The sequence below is a fragment of the Chaetura pelagica genome, unplaced genomic scaffold, assembly GCF_000747805.2.
Source record: "Chaetura pelagica isolate M959 unplaced genomic scaffold, ChaPel_1.0 scaffold159, whole genome shotgun sequence".
Lineage (NCBI taxonomy): Eukaryota > Metazoa > Chordata > Aves > Apodiformes > Apodidae > Chaetura > Chaetura pelagica.
The window spans coordinates 5,729,515-5,751,912 of NW_009954555.1; the positions used below are offsets into that span (position 1 = coordinate 5,729,515).

The following is a 22,398-nucleotide window of genomic DNA, read 5'->3' on the forward strand; positions in this document are numbered from 1 at the left end:
AAAAGCTGGATGTTGTTGTTTATATTCTCACGCCATGTCTCTATATGTAGACATTTCTGTAAAGATCTGAAGGAAAACAAGAATTGATCACACTGGTTTGCCCCTGGCATGAATCACCACATACAAATAGGAAATACAGCTCTCCACAGCTCTTCTTGGAGATCACGTTAATGACTTGCTGTGGTGCAGCCCCAACATCTCGATGGGAGGCAGCCAGGCATCAGAGAAAATGATGGGGAATATAATGAATCATTTGTCTTCCCCGGAGAAGGAAAAGTGGCAGTGGAAAAATCAGCCTTAACTCTTCAGCAGCCAATGGCTGGGGGGGCTGCAGCAGAAGGGGAAAGGAGAGTGGGAGAGAGGTGAGGGGTGTCAGTGTGTGCCACAGGTGCTGGCTGGCGCTCCAGCTTAGCCTGGGTGCCAGCGGTCCCTGATTTTGCTGCTAACAATATAGAATCACTTATGGAAAAGGCTTCACTGTCTTGACAATGGTAATAAATTTGATTTTGTTTTGTGAGCAGCATCCTGAGGTCCTGGAAGCACCTGGAGAGCTGGGACCCATGGAGGGCAAGAGAAGCTGACAAGAAAGAAGGTCCCTCGGGAGCTGCCTCTGCCCTGGGATGCTCCCAAACTGCTCTGGTGACCCACTACTTCATCACCCAACTTTGGGGCTCTGTTACTGGGCTGCTCACCCTGCAACTTGTGACTCCATAACCAAACTGGGGCCACAGGGCAGGGTTGGCAGCACCAGCACCAGCTCCAGCACCTCGGGCAGGTGAGTCGGGCTGGCGCGTGGTTTCACATCAAGATAGGAAAGAGCAGGAGCCATAAAAGCACCAAGGAACCCTGAGACAGGCAGGGGAATTAGAAGAGCATTTGCACTGAGTGCTCAGCACTAGCACCCTCATTACTGGTGGTGAACCAGCGATTTTGCACAGCAGCATCAGCAGCTTCCTGATATTGGTTTTGACCTTTCCTTTATTGGGCAATAAAAAGGAAAGCTCATGTGAAAGAAAGAAGGTGGGGCTGGGGCAGCAGTGCAGCTGCTGGCCATCCTGAGAAGGGATCTGGGGATCCAGGAGGCAAGATGGGGTGAAGAAGCCAAAATTACTCTGTACATTTTATTGCAAAGATCTGCTATTTTTTTTCCAGCTGTACTGATGTATTTGCACATTTTGGTCTAATTAGGGCAGGGAAGGGGCCCCCCCAAAGGCCATGCCAAGTAGTGTGGCTGAGACATGGGGTTCCTGCTGTGACCTGGATAGAGAAGGAAGGGAATCTTTCAGTGGGGATTTGTGCTTGCAGGAACTAGCCCAGGGGCTGTTTCTCAGGTCACGTTTGCATCCTTTGCTGAGGGCAGGGCTGGCTCAGGGGACAGGGGTGACAAATCATTCAGTGGGGGTTTGTGCTTGCAGGAACTAGCCCCAGGGGTTAGTCAGGGGCTCAGGTCACATTTGCATCCTCTGCTAAGGGCAGGGCTGGCTCAGGGGACAGGGGTGACAGAAGAGGGGACCAGGCCATCAGGACTGCCAACCTCCCAAGTGAGCCAGAGCTCCTGAGGGCTGGGATCCACTCACCAGTGCCCCTTTAATCAGCTCTGTTCATTGTTTCCCGTTGAGTGACTCAAAAAGCTTTCAGCAGCACACACAAATCATGGTCGAGCTTGCAGCTGATAATGCTCCTTTTGAACTCCAGCACAATGGGAGAGATTATTAAACTTTTAACTTTTTTAATCATATAATTTATTTAAAACGTATTAACTGAAAGAAAGCAGAAGATTTTTTTTTCTCTTTGTTATTTTCTTAAGAGGAGCTGATGTTAGAGAGGGATAACCTAGTCCAGTCAGCTCCCTCAGACATTACCATTCCATTTGAGTCCCACAGCTTGGGCTAAAATCCCTGACTTGCAGTGAAGTCTGGGAATTTCCCTGGTGGAGTTTGGCAGTGTCTCCCCCAACGGTCCCACGAGGCAAAATGCAAATGATCCCCTGACTCTGCTGATGTAGGAATTAAAGTGTTTTCCCTGATAAACCACTCAACAAGAGAAATAATCAATCTAAAGCAATTTCATCGACACAGACACAGTTATCTTGTTTTCTTTTCAGTAAGATGTGATCTGTTCACTTGCAATTCAGTTTTGCTTCTTAACTCAGCCTGTGCTGGGATGAATCAGCCACCCTTGAAGTCCAACACAATAACTAATATTTGCAGTTCTGCCAGGGTAAGTGCTGCTACCTGGGGCAGCAGCCTTAGACTTGGCCTCTCGATCTTTCTGACAACTTAATCTTTATTTGCTACTGACAACAATATATGTAATCACAGCCTCTGCCAGATCAGATGGAGGGAGCACTCCAGACACTGCAAGGAGCAAGTGGTTCAAGCCCGGCACGTCCGCCCCTCGGCGCGATGGCCCCAGCGCTGCCACCGCCGGGTGCCACGGCTGATCCTCACTCCCCCGGGACCTTCCTATTTAATCCAGTGGTCGCACCAATCCCTGCACATCCCGTTAGTTCCAGCAGCTACAGCTGCTCTGGTAGTTTCTGTTCCCTGCAGCAGGACACGGAGCAGTCGCTGCCTCCTGAGCCTTCACGCCAGCTCGGGATCAAAACCGCTGCCAACAACGGTGCCAGTAACTTCAGCTCTTGATAAATGGCAGGCATAAAACTGAGCTATTGTGTTGCTAAAAGAAATTTAATTAAGGGTGAGCAGAAGGGATTCATCACTCAGCAGGGTGGCTGTTGGGAGTTGCCAGTTGTCCAAGCCCCACCGATGGCCTCGCGGCTCCTGCTGGTGCCAGAGGGTCCCATGTCTGCCCCCCTCCCTAAAACAACATCACACACCTCGATGCCTCTGGCTGCTCTGCAGCCAAACTGGGCTCCAGCCCCCCCTACAGCATCGCCCCTTGCTAAGTTTTTCATTCTGGGCAGCCTTTTCTTTGGGAGAGACACTTATTTATCTCTATTTTTCTTAATGTATCTGTGACACAATCAGGGTTTCCTCTGCACGCACAGGAAGATTTTCTTCATTAGTTATTAGGTTTCAGCCCCCAGAGAGCAAATTAGGGGACATGAATATGCAAATCTAGTGCTTCTAAGCTGATAGCACCAGATCTTCCTCCAGAGGGGACCAGAGCTGCAGTGACATTTGGCTTCCACCTCTTTGCATTCTGTGGGTGGGTGTTTATGCTGTTATCCTGTCTCTAATTTGTTTTTGCACTGGAGAGCTAAAAATAAAACTTCCACAAACGTTGCTCTTTTTGCTTGTTTGGTTGTGTTTGTTTGGGCTTTTTTTTGTATAATATTTGCAGTATCCATCTCCAGGCACCACCTGAGACACTGGCTGTCCTCACACCCACCGGGCAGATTGAACCACAGCAATTAAACCAGGGACCTCCAGAGGTAAAAAACAGGGGGGGTGGCATCAGGAGAAGGGGGAAAAAAGAGGAAGAACATTAAATTCTGCACTTTGGGCAGGAAGAATATTTTTAACAAACACTCCATTAACTGCCAGCAGGATTTGAATTTTTTTTTTTTTTCCTTTGCACACAAAGCACTTGGGAGCTTCACATGGTGCTTGGTGGTAGCTTGGCTGCTCCCCTCCCAGCTGTGACACTGCACTCAGATTAACAGCTACACCCCAGCAGCTCTCCCAGCTCATACCCCTCTCCCATATCCCCCCCAAGCTCAGGGACAGAACGAGACCTGGGTGTAGGGGGAACACCAGAAAAAGAGGCATAAATTTGCCAGACGTCCTTTATCTAAATTACATGGCACTTCAGAAGATTAAAGATCCCACCAAAGCTGACATCCCCCCTTATCAGTCTCCAGGAGGAATTAGGAGCCAGCCAGAGCTCTGCTCCTGGCTGGAATGGATTTTCTGTTTCTCTGCTGTGGCTTGGAATAACACAGCTTTGCCACGTGGAGGTGAGCTGGCATTGCACAGGACATGGGGGTTTGTGCACTCATCAGGCAAACCAGCACCATCACATTCCACGTTGCCATGGGCAAGGACATCCTTGGCAACCACAGAGGGGACCCTCCAGTAAATACTGGGAATTGAGATGGGAATACTAAGGAACTCGGATAAACGCCCCACTAGAAGCAGCTCCAGTTCATGTGTCACCACCCCAGGCTCTCAGTGCCCTTGGTTGGCTTTGGCCCCACTCTGTGCCAGCCCAGCCTTTGTTAATAACTCATTAGGAGATAATTAACTTTTGTAGCATACAGTGGGAAACATCTGGGCCTGATAACATCTGAGGAGCCTTCAAGGCTGATTAATGGGGGGGCCAGAGGAAGGAAGGCTGTGGTGGCACCATGTTGGTGGGGGGGAAGAGCTGGGACAACACGGGGAGCTCCAGAGGTGGGGATGGGGACAGGAACCCCCTCATCCCACCCTCCTTCCAAGCAAAGGTGGGAAAGTAGCAACATCCCCCTGGGAAGAGGATGTCTCAGTTGGGAGCAAATCACTCAGAGCGACCCAGACTTGGGGAGAAAACAGAGGGCATGTGGTGGAGCTGGAATTCATTTCGTATACTCCTACTTAATTAAGTACTTCATTTGCATAACCTTGTGCAGTTACTCACTGCTGTCATCATGAAATTCAGCCATGTGCAAACAGTTAGCAAAAATAACACACATAACTCAAACTTATGTTTGTTGTAAAAATGGTTTTACACGACACGGTTAAGTGGTCCTGACGTGCAGCCTGGAACCGCCTTTCCTTCCCATTTAAACAGGGGAATAAATCTCCCCATTGATTTCCAGGGACATTATTTTAGATTTTGCTCAGTTCCACGGGCTCCACTTTGGCACATTTCCCTTCCTGGTTGCTCCACCATGAAGCTCAGCAGTGAAGGGGCAGCTGTCAGGCTCCCCACAGCCACACACACGTTTATTTCCCTTGTAAATTAGCAAAAGGCCAAGCAGAGGGTCCTTCAGGCCTGCTGTAACCTTATTAGACCTTTCCCTTGCTCTTAAAGGTTACCTGTGAACAGGTCTCTCCAGCCTTTTAACCAGCAGCATGTGTCAAATAATGAAGCAGATAAAAATACAGATGTGCACGCACAAAGATGTATTTTTAGGGCTGCTCTGACCTTCTGCAGCTTGCTGCTGTCTTCCCTGTGTGACAGCAGGAGAAATATCCCTGGTGACACTCAGCAGCTGCTCGCCAGTGGCCTGTGAGCAAGGGACCCAACCTGGGGAAGAGCAGCCTCCCAGGCAGCAGCTTTTCACCAATACCTGATGGTTTCAGACGTGCTTGCCAAACTTTCACAGTGGCTGCAGCATCGATGCCGAGCCCGGAGGGTGGGTTAGTGCCAGGCAGCCAAGCACCAGGTCCCAGGACACCTCACCCTGGGATGTGCTTACCATGTGGATGCCCTGCTTTGAGAGGCTCCAGGCAGCAGCTGAACCAGGGAAGCCCCACGGGACACAGCTGGGATCTCCTCATTAGCAGTATCAGCAAAGAGCCACAAATGTCCCTGTGCCCTCGTCCCCTCGCAGCCACGGGTCCCACAGCGCAGGGGGAGCAACACACAAGGTCTATAAATACCCAGGAAGGTAAATGCATTAACCTTATCTTGATCCTGGAGTGTAATTACATAAAGCCTGGCTCCCAAGAAAATTAGTACATTAATAACCGTTTTGCTCCTGTAATTACTATCATTTCTTAGACCTCGCAGCTATTTGCCAGTTCAGCCGCATGTGCAAGGGCTTTTCCACAGCTGAACCCACCACTGCCTCTCACAGCTCAGCCTTGGCCCCACTGCCCTCACCAATGCTCAGGAAAACTCTTCTCAAACAATGAACAGTCTTTGTAGTCTAACTGAAATGGCTACAAACAAACCAACCTGACTCCTACCTAGTGAAAGGGCCAGTTCCCACCTTACCATCAGTGTTTCTGCTGGCCAAGCTCCCCAGGGTTCAGCTCCAGGATAACTGATCCCAAAGGGCTGTTCCCAGGAAATTGGGTGGTCCCAAAGCTCCCTCCTGGCTCCTGGTGCTGGTGGGGATGGGCACCAAGCCCAGCATGTGACAGATGAAGCAGCAGCAGTGCCCATACCAAAGGAGCCAGGTCAAGCAGCTGGATACTGGGGGACCCCCAGGACCCCCCGCAGACCCTGCCTGGGACGGGGCCTCTCCATGGACTCCAGAGGAGGACAGAGCATCCACTTGGGTCTCCATGGAAACCCACACTGAGAACGGTGGGAAATGCTTTAATTTGAAGTGCTGGTTTGGCTGCAGCCCTGGGAGCAATCGGCAGGAGATGAGCTGCATTAAGAAGCAGCAGGGGTGGGATGCTGCTCTGAAATTGGGTGCCAAAAGAGTATCTGACACCATTAGGCTTGAAAACCTGTTTCCACCAGGCAGGGAGTCGAGCAGGGCCAGCCTGTCGCAGCAAAGGATTTATTAAATTCATTTGGCTCCTGTTTCTTTTCCTGTGCCCGTTTTCCGAGAGAAGACTTCGATTATTGTTTTTTTCTTTTTCTGAATCTCTCTCCTGATTTGAAGCAAGGAGGAGATGGTCTGTGCAGGCAGAGCTCAGAGCAGCCTCCCACATGCACTGTGGGCAAAGGCAGACCCTACCAGGTTAATTATTTCCAGTTTGCCAGAGTTGGAGTTAATCCCCAAGAACTGACTGGGCTGGGGCAGGGTGGGACGAGATGACTCTGCAGCCCGGCTCACACGGGGCAGGGACTGGCAGTGTCTAATCCTGGACTTACCCCTCAGCAGCAGATGAGAACATGGGCCTCAGTCCCTAACCCCCTGCTGAAGGCAGAGAACAGCTTTTATCATCAATTTCCTTTCCCAGACTTTCTCCAGCAAAGGGGGGTAACAGAAGGGCTCAGCAGTTCCCAAAACCCACAGTGACACCATGTCTGGTGACTCACCAGAATTTAAGAGATTTCCAGCTGTAAAAGCCAAGCCTGGCCCATCCAGCACAGGGTGAACAGCCATGGATGCTGTAGTTCCGGGTGGGAAGAGCAGCCCCTACCCCTCTGATGGGTTTTCTCCAGGCTGGTCCTGCTGCAGATGTTGTCGTTGCCTACAGCACCCACACAGGTAGTTAAAAAGTTAATAGCATTTGGAAATTACAAATAAACACCCCGTGCCAGTGACCTTCATGAAGGGGGGGGTGCTGTTTCCCACGTCTGCACAATGAATTAATTGGTAAATTAACACAAAGCCTCAATTCTTATCAAATGTCAAGCCTGGGACAGAAAGAAAGGAAATCATTTAAAACCAACCAGCAGTTTATAAATGCTACAGATTTCTCATTCTGTAGCTGTGCATTACTATTAAAACTAATTTTTTGGTTTTGGTGTCCCTGCACAGAGCAGCCTGTGGCAGAGGGGCCCCATCTCCCTCACCTGAGCTGCAGAAAGTCCCATCAGAGACCCCAAAAAGCCCTCAGAGCATCAAAAACCCAGAAATGCCCCTGCCTAAACCCACCTCCACCAGGAAGCAGTCAACAGCTCTCCTGGCAGATTTTTACATGGGTTTGAGATCTCATCCCCAGCAGAGCATCCCCTAACCCCAAGGGATATTCCCCCTCACAGCTCTAGGGACAATCCCCACCAGCAGGACCTGAGGAGCTGGCAAGGCTGTGCTCAGAACAGATCCTTCCCATCTCACCCCGTGGCTGGAGTGCAGGTTGGAAGTTCCCATCTCCAGGCCAGACTCCTGGCAGAGGTGCCAAAAAACCACCTTCCCACAGCCTGGGCTTCACCTGAGGAGCTTCAGCCTGGCTGGTGGAGTGCACTTGATAGAGTTGCTCTGGTTGTAGAAAGGATTTTTAGCCTGGTATTTGACAGACTTGATGTTAAAGAAATCCATTAAGAGCAGCAGCTTTATCTCCAGGTTCTGTAACCATTAAATCAGTTTCTATCAAGCCAGTGGTTGTGCTTCCAGGAGAAATGGGGAATAAACCTTCCCAGCCCCTCCCACCACCAACAGCCACCCCCTGCCACAGCCAAAGCAGGTTGCAGAGTGTTACCTCTGCAGTGGCTCCCTCAAACAAGTCTATCAGCTTTCAATTTGGCAGAGGCACTAAGTACTCATTTCAGCTAATAAAGATACCCGGTAATCTCGTATAACGAGGCTGGCAAGCACCCAGCAAATATTACAGGGAGTCTTTGTTTAATTAGAGTTTTCTCAGGCAGTTGCAGTTTCATCCTGATAACAGGAAAAATAATCTGGGATTAAAAATTTGGGCTAGAGGCATATCCCATGTGTTGCTGGTGCAGGAGCTGTTGCACCCAACTCCTTTCTCTTTATTTTCTCCTTTCTAGTTGACCTTTTTTAGCAGCCCCTCCCTAGCTTACAGCCACAAGCAGATTTACCTGCTCTTCCTCCTCATCTGCTGCTGTTCCTGCAACCCCCGGTGCCAAAAGCTGAGGACCCCACACAGCCACCCTGGTCCAACAGCCCCACCCATTGTGCAGATTTTGGGGTGAAACATGTTCTGGTGCCCGCCACGCTGCTCACAGCCAGGCCTTGGGCACATGGGACAAGCATCAGCAAGAGCCACCAGCTCACCTCAAGTCCCCGTGCCAGTGTCCCCTGTCACATCATTTACCCAAGGCTGTGCCCAAGCTGCCTCCCCTGCCACAGCACCAGCTCATTCAAATGTCTCAAGAAATGTCATTGTATGAAAATGAAAATTATTCTGCTAATCTACCTTAATAACCCAACTTCAGGGTCTCTCCCTGCTGCCAACAGTATAATCATTTTTAAAATATTAGCTGTCATTTCCGATCAGTCCTAGGGAGGCAAAGGATCTCAGCACACAACTTCATCGTGGCTACTAATTCAGCCGCCAACACAGAAGGAAGAGCAACACAGTGCTCATGGGGACACAATCTCCTGGGATGGGGACTGCCCACTAGGGCTCTGCCCACTGCTCAGCAGCAGAGGGACATGGCAAGGACAAGGCACAGGGAAGGGGATGATGCCCCTCAGCCCCAGGTGTCAACCCACATCTTCCCTTCCCACCCTTCCCCTCTGTGATCCCTGCCCTAGCACCAACCCCAATCCTAGGATGCTTCCAGGGAACAGGGGGTGATGAGAGGGACCCCCACACTCCCCACCCTGGCAGTGCAGGCACTGCCAGCCCAGCACTTGGCTCTATGGGACAGGGACTGCAAAGGTTTCCATCTCCCCTGAAAGAAACCACCACTACACATTGCCAGCTCTATGCAGCAGGTTTAATTGATCAAGGATGAGTAAAAAGTATAAAAAAATCCCATAAAACTGCTTCAGTGTGTGCAAAACTCAGCATAGAATATAAAATACTTTAAAAATATCCCACAGAATCAGATCTGCAAGCTTTTTAAGTTAAAAAAAGACTGCAACACGTCTAAAATGTAGTAACGCTTAACAAAAATAGAAGCCCCCTGCAGTGGCAACGTGGGGTGCAAAAACCCTCACTGCCCCTGATCTGGGAGTCGTGTGGCACCACTGGGGGTCCCGGGGGAGGCGAGACCTCCTGCTTGGCAAGGTGACTGTGAGGGGACCGGGCCCACAACCCCCCTTGGCAAGACACGGGTGTCCCCGAGGCGGTGCTGCCAGGTGGCCTCACTGGTAAAGGACCTTCACACAGAAGGTTTCCTCGTTCTTGTCCTCGTGGTCGTTGATGTGGATCAGTATTTCCTCCTCGCCCAGCTCCTGGCTGGGGGCGAAGCGCAGGCCGATGGTGTACACCTGCCCCCCAGCCACCTGCGGGACAACGGGCAGCGGGACCCCGTGGCATCACACCCTGCACCACGGGGTCCAGATGGACAAGGGCAGGGGTTCATACCTCAAAGGAGTCCTCCTTGAACTGCAGGAGGTCGGGCCGGTTGGTGCTCAGGAAGTAGAGGCGCGGCGCGGGGTAGGGGTTGGTGTAGGTGATGCGCTTGTTGCAGCCGCGGCCGCCGCCCGCGGGGAGGGAGATCTCAAACGCCTGTGAGTGGAGCAGCAGCTGCAGCACAGCATGGGAAGGGGTGCCCCCCCAAACCCAGTATGGGGGACCACCACCTGCATTGGTGGCACTAATTACCAGCCTGAAGGACAAAGAACTGAAGAAGCTGCTGGGATCCCAACCCATGCTCCAGGTAATTAAGGGATGTCCTCAGGGAGAGCCATGGTGTTGGCTCAGGTAATGCCCCTGGCACCAGAGCTGGGCTGGCATGTGGCAGGACACTGAGGCACCAGCTTAAACACCAATCTGAACTTCCCTCCCATACCAAAGGGCTCAGGCAGATGTTTTTAAAAGAAACACATTAGGCAGGAAATCTAATTTTCTGTCTCTGAGAGCACAGCACTAACAGGACTCAGCGTGCTGCAGCTTCAATTTCACACCCGGGGGTGCTTGAGAGCTGACACCCCTCAGCATGGGCTTGCCTTCAAGACAGCCCAAAAGATCTTTTACCATGGTCTTCAGCAAGGTTATTTGAGCACCTGAGGGCTAAACATGTGCTCTGGGTAGCAAGCACAAAAAAACCTATGGATGTAAAGAGAGGAAGAAGCAGAAGATCAGCCAGACTGCCATGTCTTACCTTGGAGATGAGGGGCTGCCGACAAGCCAGGCAGAGCAGCCAGGAGGACAGCAGCTGGTGGGACTCCACGTCCACCAGGTTGAGGTAGATGAACCGGCTGCCTGCCCGCCGAGGCCTCACCCCAACAAACAGCTCCTGGATGCCATTGGCCGGAAGAAGGAATGTGCCATCCGGATCCACCTGTGGGAACCAACACCCAGAGCTGCAGCAACCACACCTCCACAATGTCCAGCTTGGAGCCTAAACCAGACCCACCTGCTCTTAAAACCCTGCACACCTACACCTCCAACACCTAATCCCACCTATGGGAACAGGCTAGGACCAGCTTCCTATCAGAAAGGGAAAGAACTGCTGGGAACAGCCTGCTCCCCCCAGGCTGGGGCCTCCCTCCCCCTGCACAGGGAGACTTCTTTTGTTTACAGGGCAGCAATGAGGATTTTGTGCCTTTTGTTATTCACACTCACAATTAAGGCCGAAGGAATTCTGAAGAAATTGTTAGTCTTCAGCTGGTCTCATTAACACAGATAATTTGCCCTCTGGGGTTTCGTGCCCATGATCCTACATATGACAGCTCTAATGAAAAGCTAATTATCCCAACACTTTACAGCAGTAAATCGTTCATAATTCCAAGTGGGCTGCTGTTGCCTTTCCCTTTCGGGAAGGGAGAATGTCCAGCCCAGCCTCCAGCTGCCACCACCAGAGACCCTGCAGCCCCAGGCCCCGTGGGGTGTTACCTGCAGCTCGTGGGGGTGGGAGGTGAAGGCGCGGACCCTGCGCGGGGCCGGGGTGCCCCGCAGCAGCAGGGAGAGGCGGGAGAGCTGCCCGGCCGTGCAGCTGACGTCCAGGCGCTGCAGGGAGTGCAGGTAGAACTGCCAGATCTGGACGGGCACTGCCAGCCAGGAGTCCCTGTGGCACAGAGAGAGGCAGCTCAGCCACGGGCTCAGAGCTCTGCACAGGGAACACAGAGAGGGAGCCCAGGCTCCCCGTGAGCTTCCTCAAAGGGCTCCACTTGAGTCCCACCCATCCTTAAAGCATCTCATTGCCCAGCAGGCTCAGCAGGCATTCCCTGGCACACTGGGAATGGTTTGCCCAGGGATTACTTTGAAGAAAAGGAATGATGTAAATCCTTAAGCCACAAACCTTTGGGGAAGCCTCTCTGCTGCTCAGCCAAGCTGGCTGGGCTCAGGGAGGCAAGGGAAGAGCCTGAGCTTCCCTCCTGCCCTGCCATGCTCCTGGGGTCAGTGCTTCCCACTTTTTGAGGTCCTGCTACTTACGTATAAATAGCAACAAAAAACTTCTTGATCTGTGGGCTTGGTCCTCCAGCTACTTTTAAGAAGATGTCCTGTGGCTCCCCAGGCCCCTGTGAGCAGGAATCAGAGCATGGTTCCAGCAGTTAACCTCGGGATCAAACAGCTAATGAGGACTCCAGGGTTTCCTTCCCATTAACAGAAAAACCCGCCACCAATCCACTTACGAAAGCAGATGCTTTCAGCATCTAGTTAAACTATGTTATTAAGTTATTATACAGCTTGGCTGAGCTCTTCCAGTATTTTTAATTACAAAAGAGGATACAAACGACTATTGCATTCCAGGTCTGCATCTGTAATCAAATTTTGGCAAATTTTCCCCAAGTTTTCTAACAAGCCATAATCCAATTACCATACTAACACATTTCTGCTACACCAATTAGCAACTACCCTCTGTTGCCATCTGCATGCATGTGGAAGTTTGTTTTTCCCCATCTACCTCCCCCAGCTGCAAGACAGAGAGATGCTGTGCTGGGCCCCCACCAGTACCCTGAGCAGCACCCAACAAACAGCTGTTTTTCCCCAGCATCCTCATCCTCTGGATGCTCAGAAAAACAAGCTACACTGCATTAAGGTGCAGCTTGCAGCTTTGACCACAGAAACAAGGCAGCTCCCTTTAATTGGGAATAAAGAGCAATTCCAGCTTCATCACTGCCAGCGAGGCACTGGCACAAGTGCTGTGGGCACAAGGCATCTGCCAACAAGAACAACCCCCAGCAGAAGGACAAACTGAAGCCAAAGCATAACCCTTACCATACTTTTGGTCTCACAAATGATGTTGGGGTCACTGCAGCGAACAAACATCTCAGGCTGCCCCCCGGGCATCCCCACTGGAGTGCCTGTGGAGGAGATAGACCGAGGTGCAGTTGTACTCAGCCTGTGTCTGTGCTTGCTACCCTGCTCCCCACGCAGCCACAGACCAGAAGCCCTTGTGCTGGCTACCAGAAAACCGCAAGGGTGCACTGGGGCAGGGAATGAAAAATTAAATTGGTGCAAGGAAGTGGCTGAAGACGAAGAGCTGCAGGCTCACCAGGGAGGGTGTGCCAGGGGGGCAGCCGAATGGTTTTCTTGAGGAAGGTGAGCTCTGGGTGGTAGAAGCGGAAGGTCTGGTCCACCACGTGGGGCTGCGGCTCCACCTTCACCAGCAGCAGCGCGATGGGCTTCCCCCCACTCACCTGGAAGGAGACCTGCCCCAGGGCCAGTTGGAGAGGGACAGAGGTTTGCAAGAGGGATGCTTCTCCTCCCACTGGAGTGGAGTTTCTCCCACCTCCCTCACCTGGATGTGCTTCATCCGCGCAGCCCCGCTCTGCCCCAGGGAGTGGGCGCCTGTGTCAGCACTGGTGTCCAGCCCAGCTGGCCCCTGTGGGTGCAAGAGCAGGTTTCCTTGGGATGCAGCTTGGCTGTGGCTGTGCAGGGCCCCCCTGGGCTGCACCACCCTGCCCCACACAGCCAGGAAAACACTTCCTATCAGGAACAGCCCATAATAGAGAACCTGCACCTACCTGTGCAGCTACAATGGCAGGGTCTGCAGAGAAGGTCTGGTATTTGAAGGGGATGCGGACAGTCTCATTGGGGCGCAGGTAGACCTGAGGGCGGAGGTCATCACGGAGGTGGAACATCTCCTCCTCCACTGGTGTAACACTCTTGGTCAGCTCCTTGAAGTGACGCCACTCCCTTGGGTCCAGGATGACACTGGGGAACCAGTGGCAGAGGTGCTGGTGAGGACTGGTCCAGTGCCTCCCCAGCATCTCCCCATGCACACAGGGAAGACCCCACTCTGGCCCCCACCTGAGCTCAGGGTGGTCAACCTCGATGGTGACAGTGTGCTGAACACCATAGGGGTTCTTCAGGGTGAACTCAAAGAACTCCGCGGTGCCCAGCACGGCGTGCACAGTGCGGGTGGCCGTGATGGCCTGGCTGAGCACGCGGGAGATGCTCTCGCCCTTGGTGTGCTCCCGGTAGGCATCGATGATCTGCAAGTCACGCATCCGCAGGGCACGCTGCTCCTGCCAGCCCTGCCAGGAGGGATGGGGTGCCCCATAAACCTGGAGCCTCCAGGGGAGCCCCAAACCCCACCACCCCTCTCCTCACCGAGACCTGGGGCATCCTCCCACTGCCGGCCTCCTCCTGCTGCCGCACCAGCGCCATGCGCCGCAGCTTGCGCCGCCGGGCGGCCGCGGCCTCACCAGGGGCAGCGGGGGGCACCGGCCTGGGCCCCGGGCGGGGGGCGCGCAGCGCAGCCGCCAGCTCGCTGTCCACCTCCACCAGCCTCCGTGCCTGTGACACTTGCCCTGCGGGGAGAGGGGACCCACCATCAGGGTGGTGCTGAGGGACCCTGGTGATGCTGCTGGGCCAGGGAGCACCGGAGGGGCTGCCAGCCTGAGGGAAAAGCACCAGCACTGCAGCAGCAGAGACTGGCAGAGACCTGGCCAACCTGAACCGACATGAGGGGATGGGCTGAGCCCCAGCCCGGCAAGACTCACCACCAGCAGCATTCAGGGATAACTAGGACTCACCACAAGCAGTGTCCCGGGATAACCAGCTGCCAGCCGGGATAACGCAGGCACCGTCTGGTGCGGGCACAATGCGGGAGCGGGATGGCAGCGGGGAGGGCAGCTGCCCCGGGGGCTCCTCACACAGGTGGCCTGCCATGAGCAGAGGCAGGCTGAGCAGAAACCATCCCCTTTTCAGTGTTACAAAATCTACTGCAAATTCCTGTCCTCACTGCAGCTCTCTGCTCCGGCTTTTGTAAACTGCCTGCAAAGGCCTGGCTGCTCAGGGTGCTCTGAGCCCCACATGCTCCCTCCAGAGTCTCCCACGAGGGTTGTGCCAACTGGAGCCAGACAAGGCTCTAAACCCACCAGGTATTTACTCAGCCCACAAACTACATCCTGTCCTTCAGGCAGGGACACCAAAACAATCCTGTTTTCAACAATAGTATTTTGAAATTTAAAAAGAGAGCAGAGAAAAGCCCAAAGGGTGGCTGCTGCCCTTGGGCTGTGTCTCTGCCTCCTCTCTCCCTCTTCTCTTGCAGGGTGTGAGCTAAACCTCTCCTGGGGTTGTCAACCTCAGATTCTCCTTCCCAGGAGCTTATCAGCTCTTTGCAGGCAAAGTAAGGAAACGATGATTTAAGATAACTTATAATGGAGCTAATCTTTCTTCTCAAGATAAGGTGTTAAAACCTGGAGTCACTGCACATTTATAGGGCAGGGAATTAAACGTATAAAATAAAGGCAGCCAGCAGGTTCTGGGAAGAAGAACATTCCCTACAAGGATGGTTTTGGTTGAGATGCAGCCCTTTCTCCCACAGCCTGATGCTGTTTGCTAGCACCAAACTGTGCAGCACTGTCCCCATGCCACCATCCCAGCATCACTGGCATCAGGACCACAAACTCAAGCAGCACATGCTCCTGCCTGCAGCCCAGTGGCACTGGGAGTCAAGCAGCTGGCAAGGGGATGGGGGCTCAGGTGGTACCCAGCAAGAGGTGCCACGGGGTGCTGGTACCCAAACCTTGAGCTCTTACCAACGTTGGCCATGCAGAGGTGGAGGCGGCCCCGCAGGGCCACACGGACCCCGAGGGGCCGCAGGGCTCCGTGCCTCAGGGCCTCCTGGCCCATCACTGTCACGTCTGGCTCATACTCAGTTGTGGCCACTTCCAGCTCATGGTGGGTCCTGATGGCCTCCCGACCCTGGCGCAGCAGGGGCTGAGGACAAAGGGTCACAAGTCACTGGGGGTGTCAGGCCTGAGGGACTACAGGGTTGGGATAAGGGTGTCTCAAGTCTGGTGGTACAGCCCTATAATGCAGCAGGAGTTCCAGGGAAGTGGAAGGAAGTCAACATTTGGACAACACTTTTGATAAGACACCAAATCCCACAATTAGGGGCTTGTCAGGCTGACATGGGCCTCGCTGACACAGAGGGACTGATGCAACTTGATTACTAAAGACACGAGGGTGACACAACAGCATCTCAACACAGGAATGAAGGAAGAGTCAGGCTCCTCCGTAAGTATCCTGCACCCTAAACCAAATCCTTCTGCAGTAAGAGCCATCCAAGGGCTTCAGGGGACAGACCTGAAGCCTCACAGCAGCAGACCCAACCAGGAGCAGAGAGTCTCCATCCCAGATGTCAATCTGGAGGCTGTGCTCAGCCAGGTACCGCACGAACCAGCGCTGCTCCCCGGCTCGCAGGAACGCAGGATCCACCATGTACTTCAGCTGCAAGCCCGGCGGTCCTGCAGGACAGGGCACCAGCGTGGGAGTTCCGCCAGCACCAGAACTCAGCCAGGACAGGGACACTCCTGCTCTGGAGAAGCCTGCCTGATCGCACACCCACCTGCCTCCACTTGATGAACCCATTGGTCAATTAGTGAGGTTTGAGGCCCCCTGGGATTGGCTCCTTCCCACAGAAACAGTCTATACAGACCACCCTTGCATTCCCATTAACAGCTCCACACGCAGGAGCTCCACCAGAACTTACCACTGCCAAGGGTCCCATCCTTGTTCACCCGGACAAGGAGCTGTGCTTGCAGAGCTGGCCCAGCCGCCAGCCCCCGCTCCGTGCTGACCAGCTGCAGCCGCGGTGTGGTAACTGGTGGGAAGCGGTAGAACTGGAAGGTGAGGAAAATGGTCCTTGGCCACGTCCCCTCTGCATGGCCCCGGGCATCCCTTGAAGGACAGAGAAAGGCTTGGGTCAGTTCATGGCATGGCACTGCCATCCCATCACAAGCTCTTCATGTATTTGGCACCCACAGAGAGGCAGAAGAAAAGAGAAGATCAGCAGCATCACAAGTCTTTGGACTTATCTGAAGACAGCAGGCATATGGTTTGCCTTGGCTTCCCAAAAAGCTTCATAATTCCAGCTGCCTCCTGCCATATGTTGTGATGGAAGAGCCCAGCAAAGGCAGATTTTTACCTCCGCACAGCACACTGCTGTCCATGGGAAAAACATGAGTGGGGCCTCACCCAGTCAGAGCCATCCCCAAGGGTGCCAACATCCTCAACTCCACATGCATTTATGGAGAAATCCTGCATTAACCAACTCTTACAGATATAATGGATTAAACAAAAAAAAAAAAAAACAGGAATATGATTTAAGAGTCCCTGGAAAGAAAAGAGCCTCATTGTAAAACCCTCTGGGGCTTTGCCTCCACACCAGCTGCTGGAGGATACAGAACTTTTGCAGGTTTTCTCCCGCTCAAGCAAAGAAGTGAGGTTTTTGTGAAAGGACTCTCCCCTGGGATCAACTTGCACAAGGCACCACAAAGAGCTGCCATCCCACCTGCCAAAAGCCAGGAACTGCAGGATTATTTCATTGCCTTGCAGAGGGTCAGCTTCCTCCAGCTGTGGGCTGAAAGTTGCCAGGTCCACAGGCTCCGAGATTCCCACTGGCTCCTGGTGACGGTCCAGGATCTCCGGGAAGCCAGCGGTGTGCAGGCGCGCCAGCGCGGCCCGGGAGAGCAGCGTGTGGGAACTAACAGGCACAGGAGTGAGACACACAGAACTGGTTGCACAGGGTGCCAGGGCCCAGGGAAGGGCAGCTGAGTATCACCTGTCTGCCTGGATCCCCAGCGCAGCAACGGGCACCTGCAGCGGGGCGAAGGGCAGCGCCCGCAGAGGCTCCTCAGCACAGGCCTCAGGGTCTGCCCACCCAAGGTCGGCTTCCAGGTGAGTGATCCCCCCCTCCAGGGGCTGGTCCTTGCCCCGTGGCATGGCCGAGAGCTGGGACACTGACAGCTGCAGGGAGAGTGGTGAGGTGAGTGCCCACAGCCCCACACCACAGAGCAGCCCCCCAGGCAGCCCACCCTATAGGAACCCCACGGCCAGGCAGCCCCCTCCCCACTAAAGCAGCTGAGATGCCATGTGCTCTGGCATCAGCACTCTGCTGGGAAGCAGCACGGCTTGGCTGCTCAAGGGTTTGCACCTCCACATCCTACTCAGCTGCTGTACTTTCCCCAGTAAGATGGGAAAATGCAGCAGGAAGATCAAGCTGCTTAATGCCATCTTATTAAGCATTTCATTTAATCAAAATTATTTGTATGCACTGATCCCTGCATCAAGGTATAAAAAAAAAGCATAAAGAGACACCTGGGTATTCATAGCTCTCCTTAAACCCCAATAGCTCTGCACAAAGACACCATGTGTCACTGTCAGCATGTACCAGGGACAACAGCACTCAGCAAATCTGGGCTGTCAAAACCCAGAACTGCCCTTAAAACACATTTGGGGTGTGGAAAGAGCTCAGGGAACCTTGCTGAGCATGTTATAGGCAGGATCAATTTCACTGCCCTGGAGGAGGAGGAGTGGAGCAGGATGCTTGGTGCCTCCTGCCCACAGCAGCCAGGAAAACTGGCAAGGACAGGACCAGGGGAATGTCCTCAGTGCAAGAGCTGTCCCCTGGGAACCCCGCAGCCCATTGCCCACACAGCACTTACCCCTGGTCCCTGCGGGGATGCCGGCACTCGCGGCGCCTGTGGACCTGAGGAGAGGGACAGGAGGGGTGTGGCAACTGAGCCACCACCCCCAGGGAGCCCCCTCCAATACCCCACCCACCTGTTCACATTTCAGGGGAGAAACAGCTGAACACAGTAGCTCACTATCTCTTATTTGACTTATTTTTTCAATAAGACTGCAGCCCGGGGGTGGAACGTAGCGCGTCTCCAGATCCAGCCGTTATTTTGCTGGGAATTAGGCTAACTCCTTCCCCAGATGGTGCCGCTGTGCCCTGCGGCGCTGCCTAAGTGGGATGCTTAATGAGATGTGAAAGTTTTAGGATACTTAAGGTTTTCGTTGCTCCTGTTATTTCTTGTCACTCCCTTCATCTGTTTGTGCCCCAAAACAGCAGGAGCTTTATTGTGTCTATATTTGGCTGCTCAGCTCGTGCCAGCGCAGCTGAGCTCAGAGCTGCAGGTCCCTCAGAGCAGACCAGGGATGCTCTACCTCTGCATCCTTGTGATGCTGAGACCCTGCTTCGCTTTCACCACCACATACAATCCAGCTGCCCCAGGGTGAATGCTGTGCAGAGGAAAGCACCTTGCCACCCTCACATCTCTAATACTGTTTTCTCTCAGGATGGTTTTGGCTGCTGGTGATGAGAGAATGGACAGGGTCATCAGAAAATGCACTTGCTCTCCCCTGGCCAAAAGGGCCAGACAGCAGCACATTTTCCCACAGAGCACTATGAAAAGTTAACAAAATGCTCTTTTCAGCAGCTCAGGGTACAGGCTGGCTCTCGCATGCTGCTACTCACCTCCAGGTCACCTCCAGGACCATTACCATACTTCCCTGGGGCAGCCAGCCCCCAGAGCCAGGAAACACCAGATCATTCCCCAGAATGGCCCACCCGGGGCATCCCCCCTCACTCCCAGCCCCTAAAATCTCGGTTGTGCCCCAGCCAAGCCAGCTCCTCTCTGAGGCTGGTGCTGCAGCACAGCCACGGTGCCAGTGCCACCTCGTGGAAGGTACCCAGGCTGCTCCCACCGCAGCGGCATCGCCCCACACACTGTCCACGGGAACTGGCTAAGCTCATTAACTGTGTTTAAATGATGTTCTGGATCTGGAGCATCACACCAGGACCTGCGTGGGAAGCGGGGCAGCACAAACAGAATCGAGCCCGAAAGGATTTCCAGGAGCCTGGGGCATTGGCTCAGCTCCATGCCAAAGCTCAAGCCAAAGGCAGTTTTCTCTCCATCTCCAACACCCAGCAGAATCCCTGGGCACCCCAAAGTCACAGACAGATGCATGCAGGCACACACACAGCCTAGTTTTCCAGCCTGGTGTCAGCTCCTGGAGTAGCAGCAGAACGACATTCTTTCTTTCCTCAGCCTACAACTGACATCTCTCCTGCCCTCATGCCCAGAGGGACGCAGAGGCCAGAGTGAAACAGCAGCAGTGCCTGGGACCAATGACTGCAGTGCCCAACAGTGGTTCTGCAGGCTGAGCCCAAACACTGTCACAGCCACCCAAAATTGGAGCAGGCTGGAAATCCCAGGGGATTTTGCACCCGTCTCAGTGAGACTTTCACAGGAGAATTTTGCAAGTTGAAAAGTGAGAGCTGAATTCAACTCACTAGAAGCCTGGTTCACTCCCGTAATTCACAGACTCGCTCACTGAAACTCAGTGAACTCGTGTTTTTTCTCCTGAGCAGACACCAGTGCCACAGTCTATATTTTAAATGTCAGCGATCTGGAAAACACTCACTCAGCGACAGCGTGGGAGGCTCCAACGCGTCCCTGCCTTTATCTGGGATCTTCGCAGCAGTTACAAGATGTTCTTCCGAATCAGTAGAAACATGGAATTGGACAGTCCCAGACTCCACGTGCTTTCCCTGAAATTGGACATGAAATACTTTAGACAACACAGCTCCCTTCAAGGGATGACTGCCTTGTCCTGCAGCCACGGGAGCAGCAGTGCAAGCTGGAGGCAGAGCTGGCGAGAGCTTGGACTCCCAACACACTGATCAAATATCTTGGTCCTTGGAAGGGACACACACACAGCTATCAACTCTACCCACTACCACCCAGGTAATAGTTTACTGAGCAAGTTCTGCAGACACCCACCTACCCATCCATGCCTATTCCCTTACACTCACACAGGTTTTGCCACAGCCCCTCCAGTGCCCAGCCCAGCCTGCCCAAGCCCTGGCAGCATTCCTGTGTTTTGCCCTCACCTGGCAGGAGCTCCTGCCACTTGGGGGGGTCCGGTAGACCAGAGCTTGGCAGGGACCACGGTGGGGACCCCCACGCAGGGGCAGGACCACCTCCTCCTCCTTCTCACCAGTGCCCAGGGCAGGGCTCCAGACAGCCCAGCGCACTGAGCACATCTCGGTGGCTTCACTGCAGGCACCACTGGGCAGGGCCTGGGGGGAGACAGGGAGAACCAGCACCTTCCTGTGAGATTTGCCCTCCTCAAGGCTGACCACAAAGCACCTATAAATCTCACAGTACTCTTCCCACACAGGATTTTCTCACACCCCCCATTCACCCAGCCTGTTGCTGACATTATTCCCCATCCCTCAGCACAGCGAGCACCCACCCTCCGGGTACTCACATCTTCACCAGATCACACCACAATATTATGGATCAGCAGAATACAATGCCAATATAAAATCATGATTTAGTGCTTTTCCAAAATAACAGAGTTTCATCCCTATATATATTTAGGCTCATGTAGGCTGAGAAAAGACCCCAGGCCCCAAAGGGCTGTGACCCCTTGCTCAAGCTGCTGCATTAAGGGATGTACCTTTGAGCCCCATCCCTAGCAGATGGGAAAGGCAGCAGAAAGGCTTCCACTTACCCCAGCACATCCACAGCCTCCCCTCAGACCAAAGGAGAGGTACAGAAGCAAACCAAGAGATCTCTACCAGCACCCACAAGGCAATCACCTCACAGCCTGCTAATTATGGCATGGAGGACACTGTGATCAGCTGGGCAAGCTGCTTTGGGATTAACTGCCCTGCCCAAGGGCTGTGCCACAGGCCCCAGCTCCACCACCGCCCCCACAGTGCACTGACCACATGTAACTACAATGATTCACTAAGTCCCTTTGCAGGGTATTCTGTGCAGTGGAAAGCACCCAGACACTCTGCAGGGCCTTTTGCTGGGCAGCAAGGAGGAGAGGCTGCACGGTGGGGTGTGAGACAGTGGAAAGTGGGGAGAGAATGGGGTCCCCCCACAGGGCTCACCCCCCACCCACACACCCTGCTCCCTCATGAGGGACATGCACACTCGGCCCTACCTTCCCACCAGCTCTCCCCATGCTGCAGAAGACATACTCCAGCTGGAAGCAGACCCCAAAGGCCGGGTGAGGAACCATCTCGCTCAGGTGGATGCGGCTCCGCAGAACCAGGGCCTGACCCGCATCCCTGCGCCAGGATGGACATGGGGCTGTGGGCAGCACCCGGGGCAGGGGGGACACGGCTCTGGAGGGTCTCCCCTTACCTGGCTGCGGGAGCCAGCCCCCCTGGGCAGCTGCCCCGGGCCACCTCTGCCTCAGGCACCAGCACAGCTACCTGGGGTGCCTGGACAAAGCACAGCCCGTTGTGGACACCAACGTGCAGCCGCCGCTCCCGAACCACCACCCCGGCACCGTCCGGCGCCGCGTTGGCCTGTGACAGGAAAGATTTCCAGCCCCAGTGCAGTGGCACAGGATGGCTCAGCATCCCTCCCTGTGCCCCCCACAACCACGAACATTCAGGTAATTCATCAGAAACTCAAAAAATGGGACCCACTCCCCAGCACTGACGGGTATTAAAATATTTCACCTTTATGGCACAGTTGGTGCAAATCTGGCAAATAAGGGAGGACTTGGCCAGCAGTTCTTACTGCACACAAAGCACTGCTGTTCCTAAAGAGGTTACTAAAGAGTTACTACTATAACAAACACTGCATCTTTGCATTTCCATAGCAGAAAAAACCCAGATTAGGGTCTGAATGCTCAAAACAAGCCCATTTGTGCACTGATCCAGTGGGAAGGTGAGCACAAGGCTTGCACAGCAACCAAGAAAGACTCCAAGTGCAATAAAGACACAATCACTGTTCATCTGAACTTTTCCAAC

General features: G+C 53.7%; 1 protein-coding gene across 1 annotated transcript in view; it reads right to left on the bottom strand.

The window, feature by feature from the left end:
- Window positions 1-9,574: 9,574 nt before the first annotated feature.
- Window positions 9,575-22,398, bottom strand: part of NPHP4 (nephronophthisis 4) — a 15,616-nt gene continuing 2,792 nt past the window's right edge. Inside the window, exons 6-27 of the mRNA XM_010005296.1 lie at window positions 21,782-21,948; window positions 21,579-21,705; window positions 20,512-20,700; window positions 20,043-20,169; window positions 18,278-18,321; window positions 17,395-17,579; window positions 17,125-17,316; window positions 16,327-16,511; window positions 15,918-16,078; window positions 15,368-15,548; window positions 14,360-14,488; window positions 14,049-14,134; window positions 13,632-13,858; window positions 13,346-13,535; window positions 13,120-13,203; window positions 12,874-13,030; window positions 12,597-12,682; window positions 11,811-11,896; window positions 11,271-11,442; window positions 10,537-10,716; window positions 9,798-9,941; window positions 9,575-9,715 (exon numbers count right to left, since the gene is read on the bottom strand). Of these exons, the coding sequence (XP_010003598.1) occupies window positions 9,575-9,715; window positions 9,798-9,941; window positions 10,537-10,716; window positions 11,271-11,442; window positions 11,811-11,896; window positions 12,597-12,682; window positions 12,874-13,030; window positions 13,120-13,203; window positions 13,346-13,535; window positions 13,632-13,858; window positions 14,049-14,134; window positions 14,360-14,488; window positions 15,368-15,548; window positions 15,918-16,078; window positions 16,327-16,511; window positions 17,125-17,316; window positions 17,395-17,579; window positions 18,278-18,321; window positions 20,043-20,169; window positions 20,512-20,700; window positions 21,579-21,705; window positions 21,782-21,948 (3,240 nt within the window). The remainder of the gene's footprint in view (window positions 9,716-9,797; window positions 9,942-10,536; window positions 10,717-11,270; window positions 11,443-11,810; window positions 11,897-12,596; window positions 12,683-12,873; window positions 13,031-13,119; window positions 13,204-13,345; window positions 13,536-13,631; window positions 13,859-14,048; window positions 14,135-14,359; window positions 14,489-15,367; window positions 15,549-15,917; window positions 16,079-16,326; window positions 16,512-17,124; window positions 17,317-17,394; window positions 17,580-18,277; window positions 18,322-20,042; window positions 20,170-20,511; window positions 20,701-21,578; window positions 21,706-21,781; window positions 21,949-22,398) is intronic.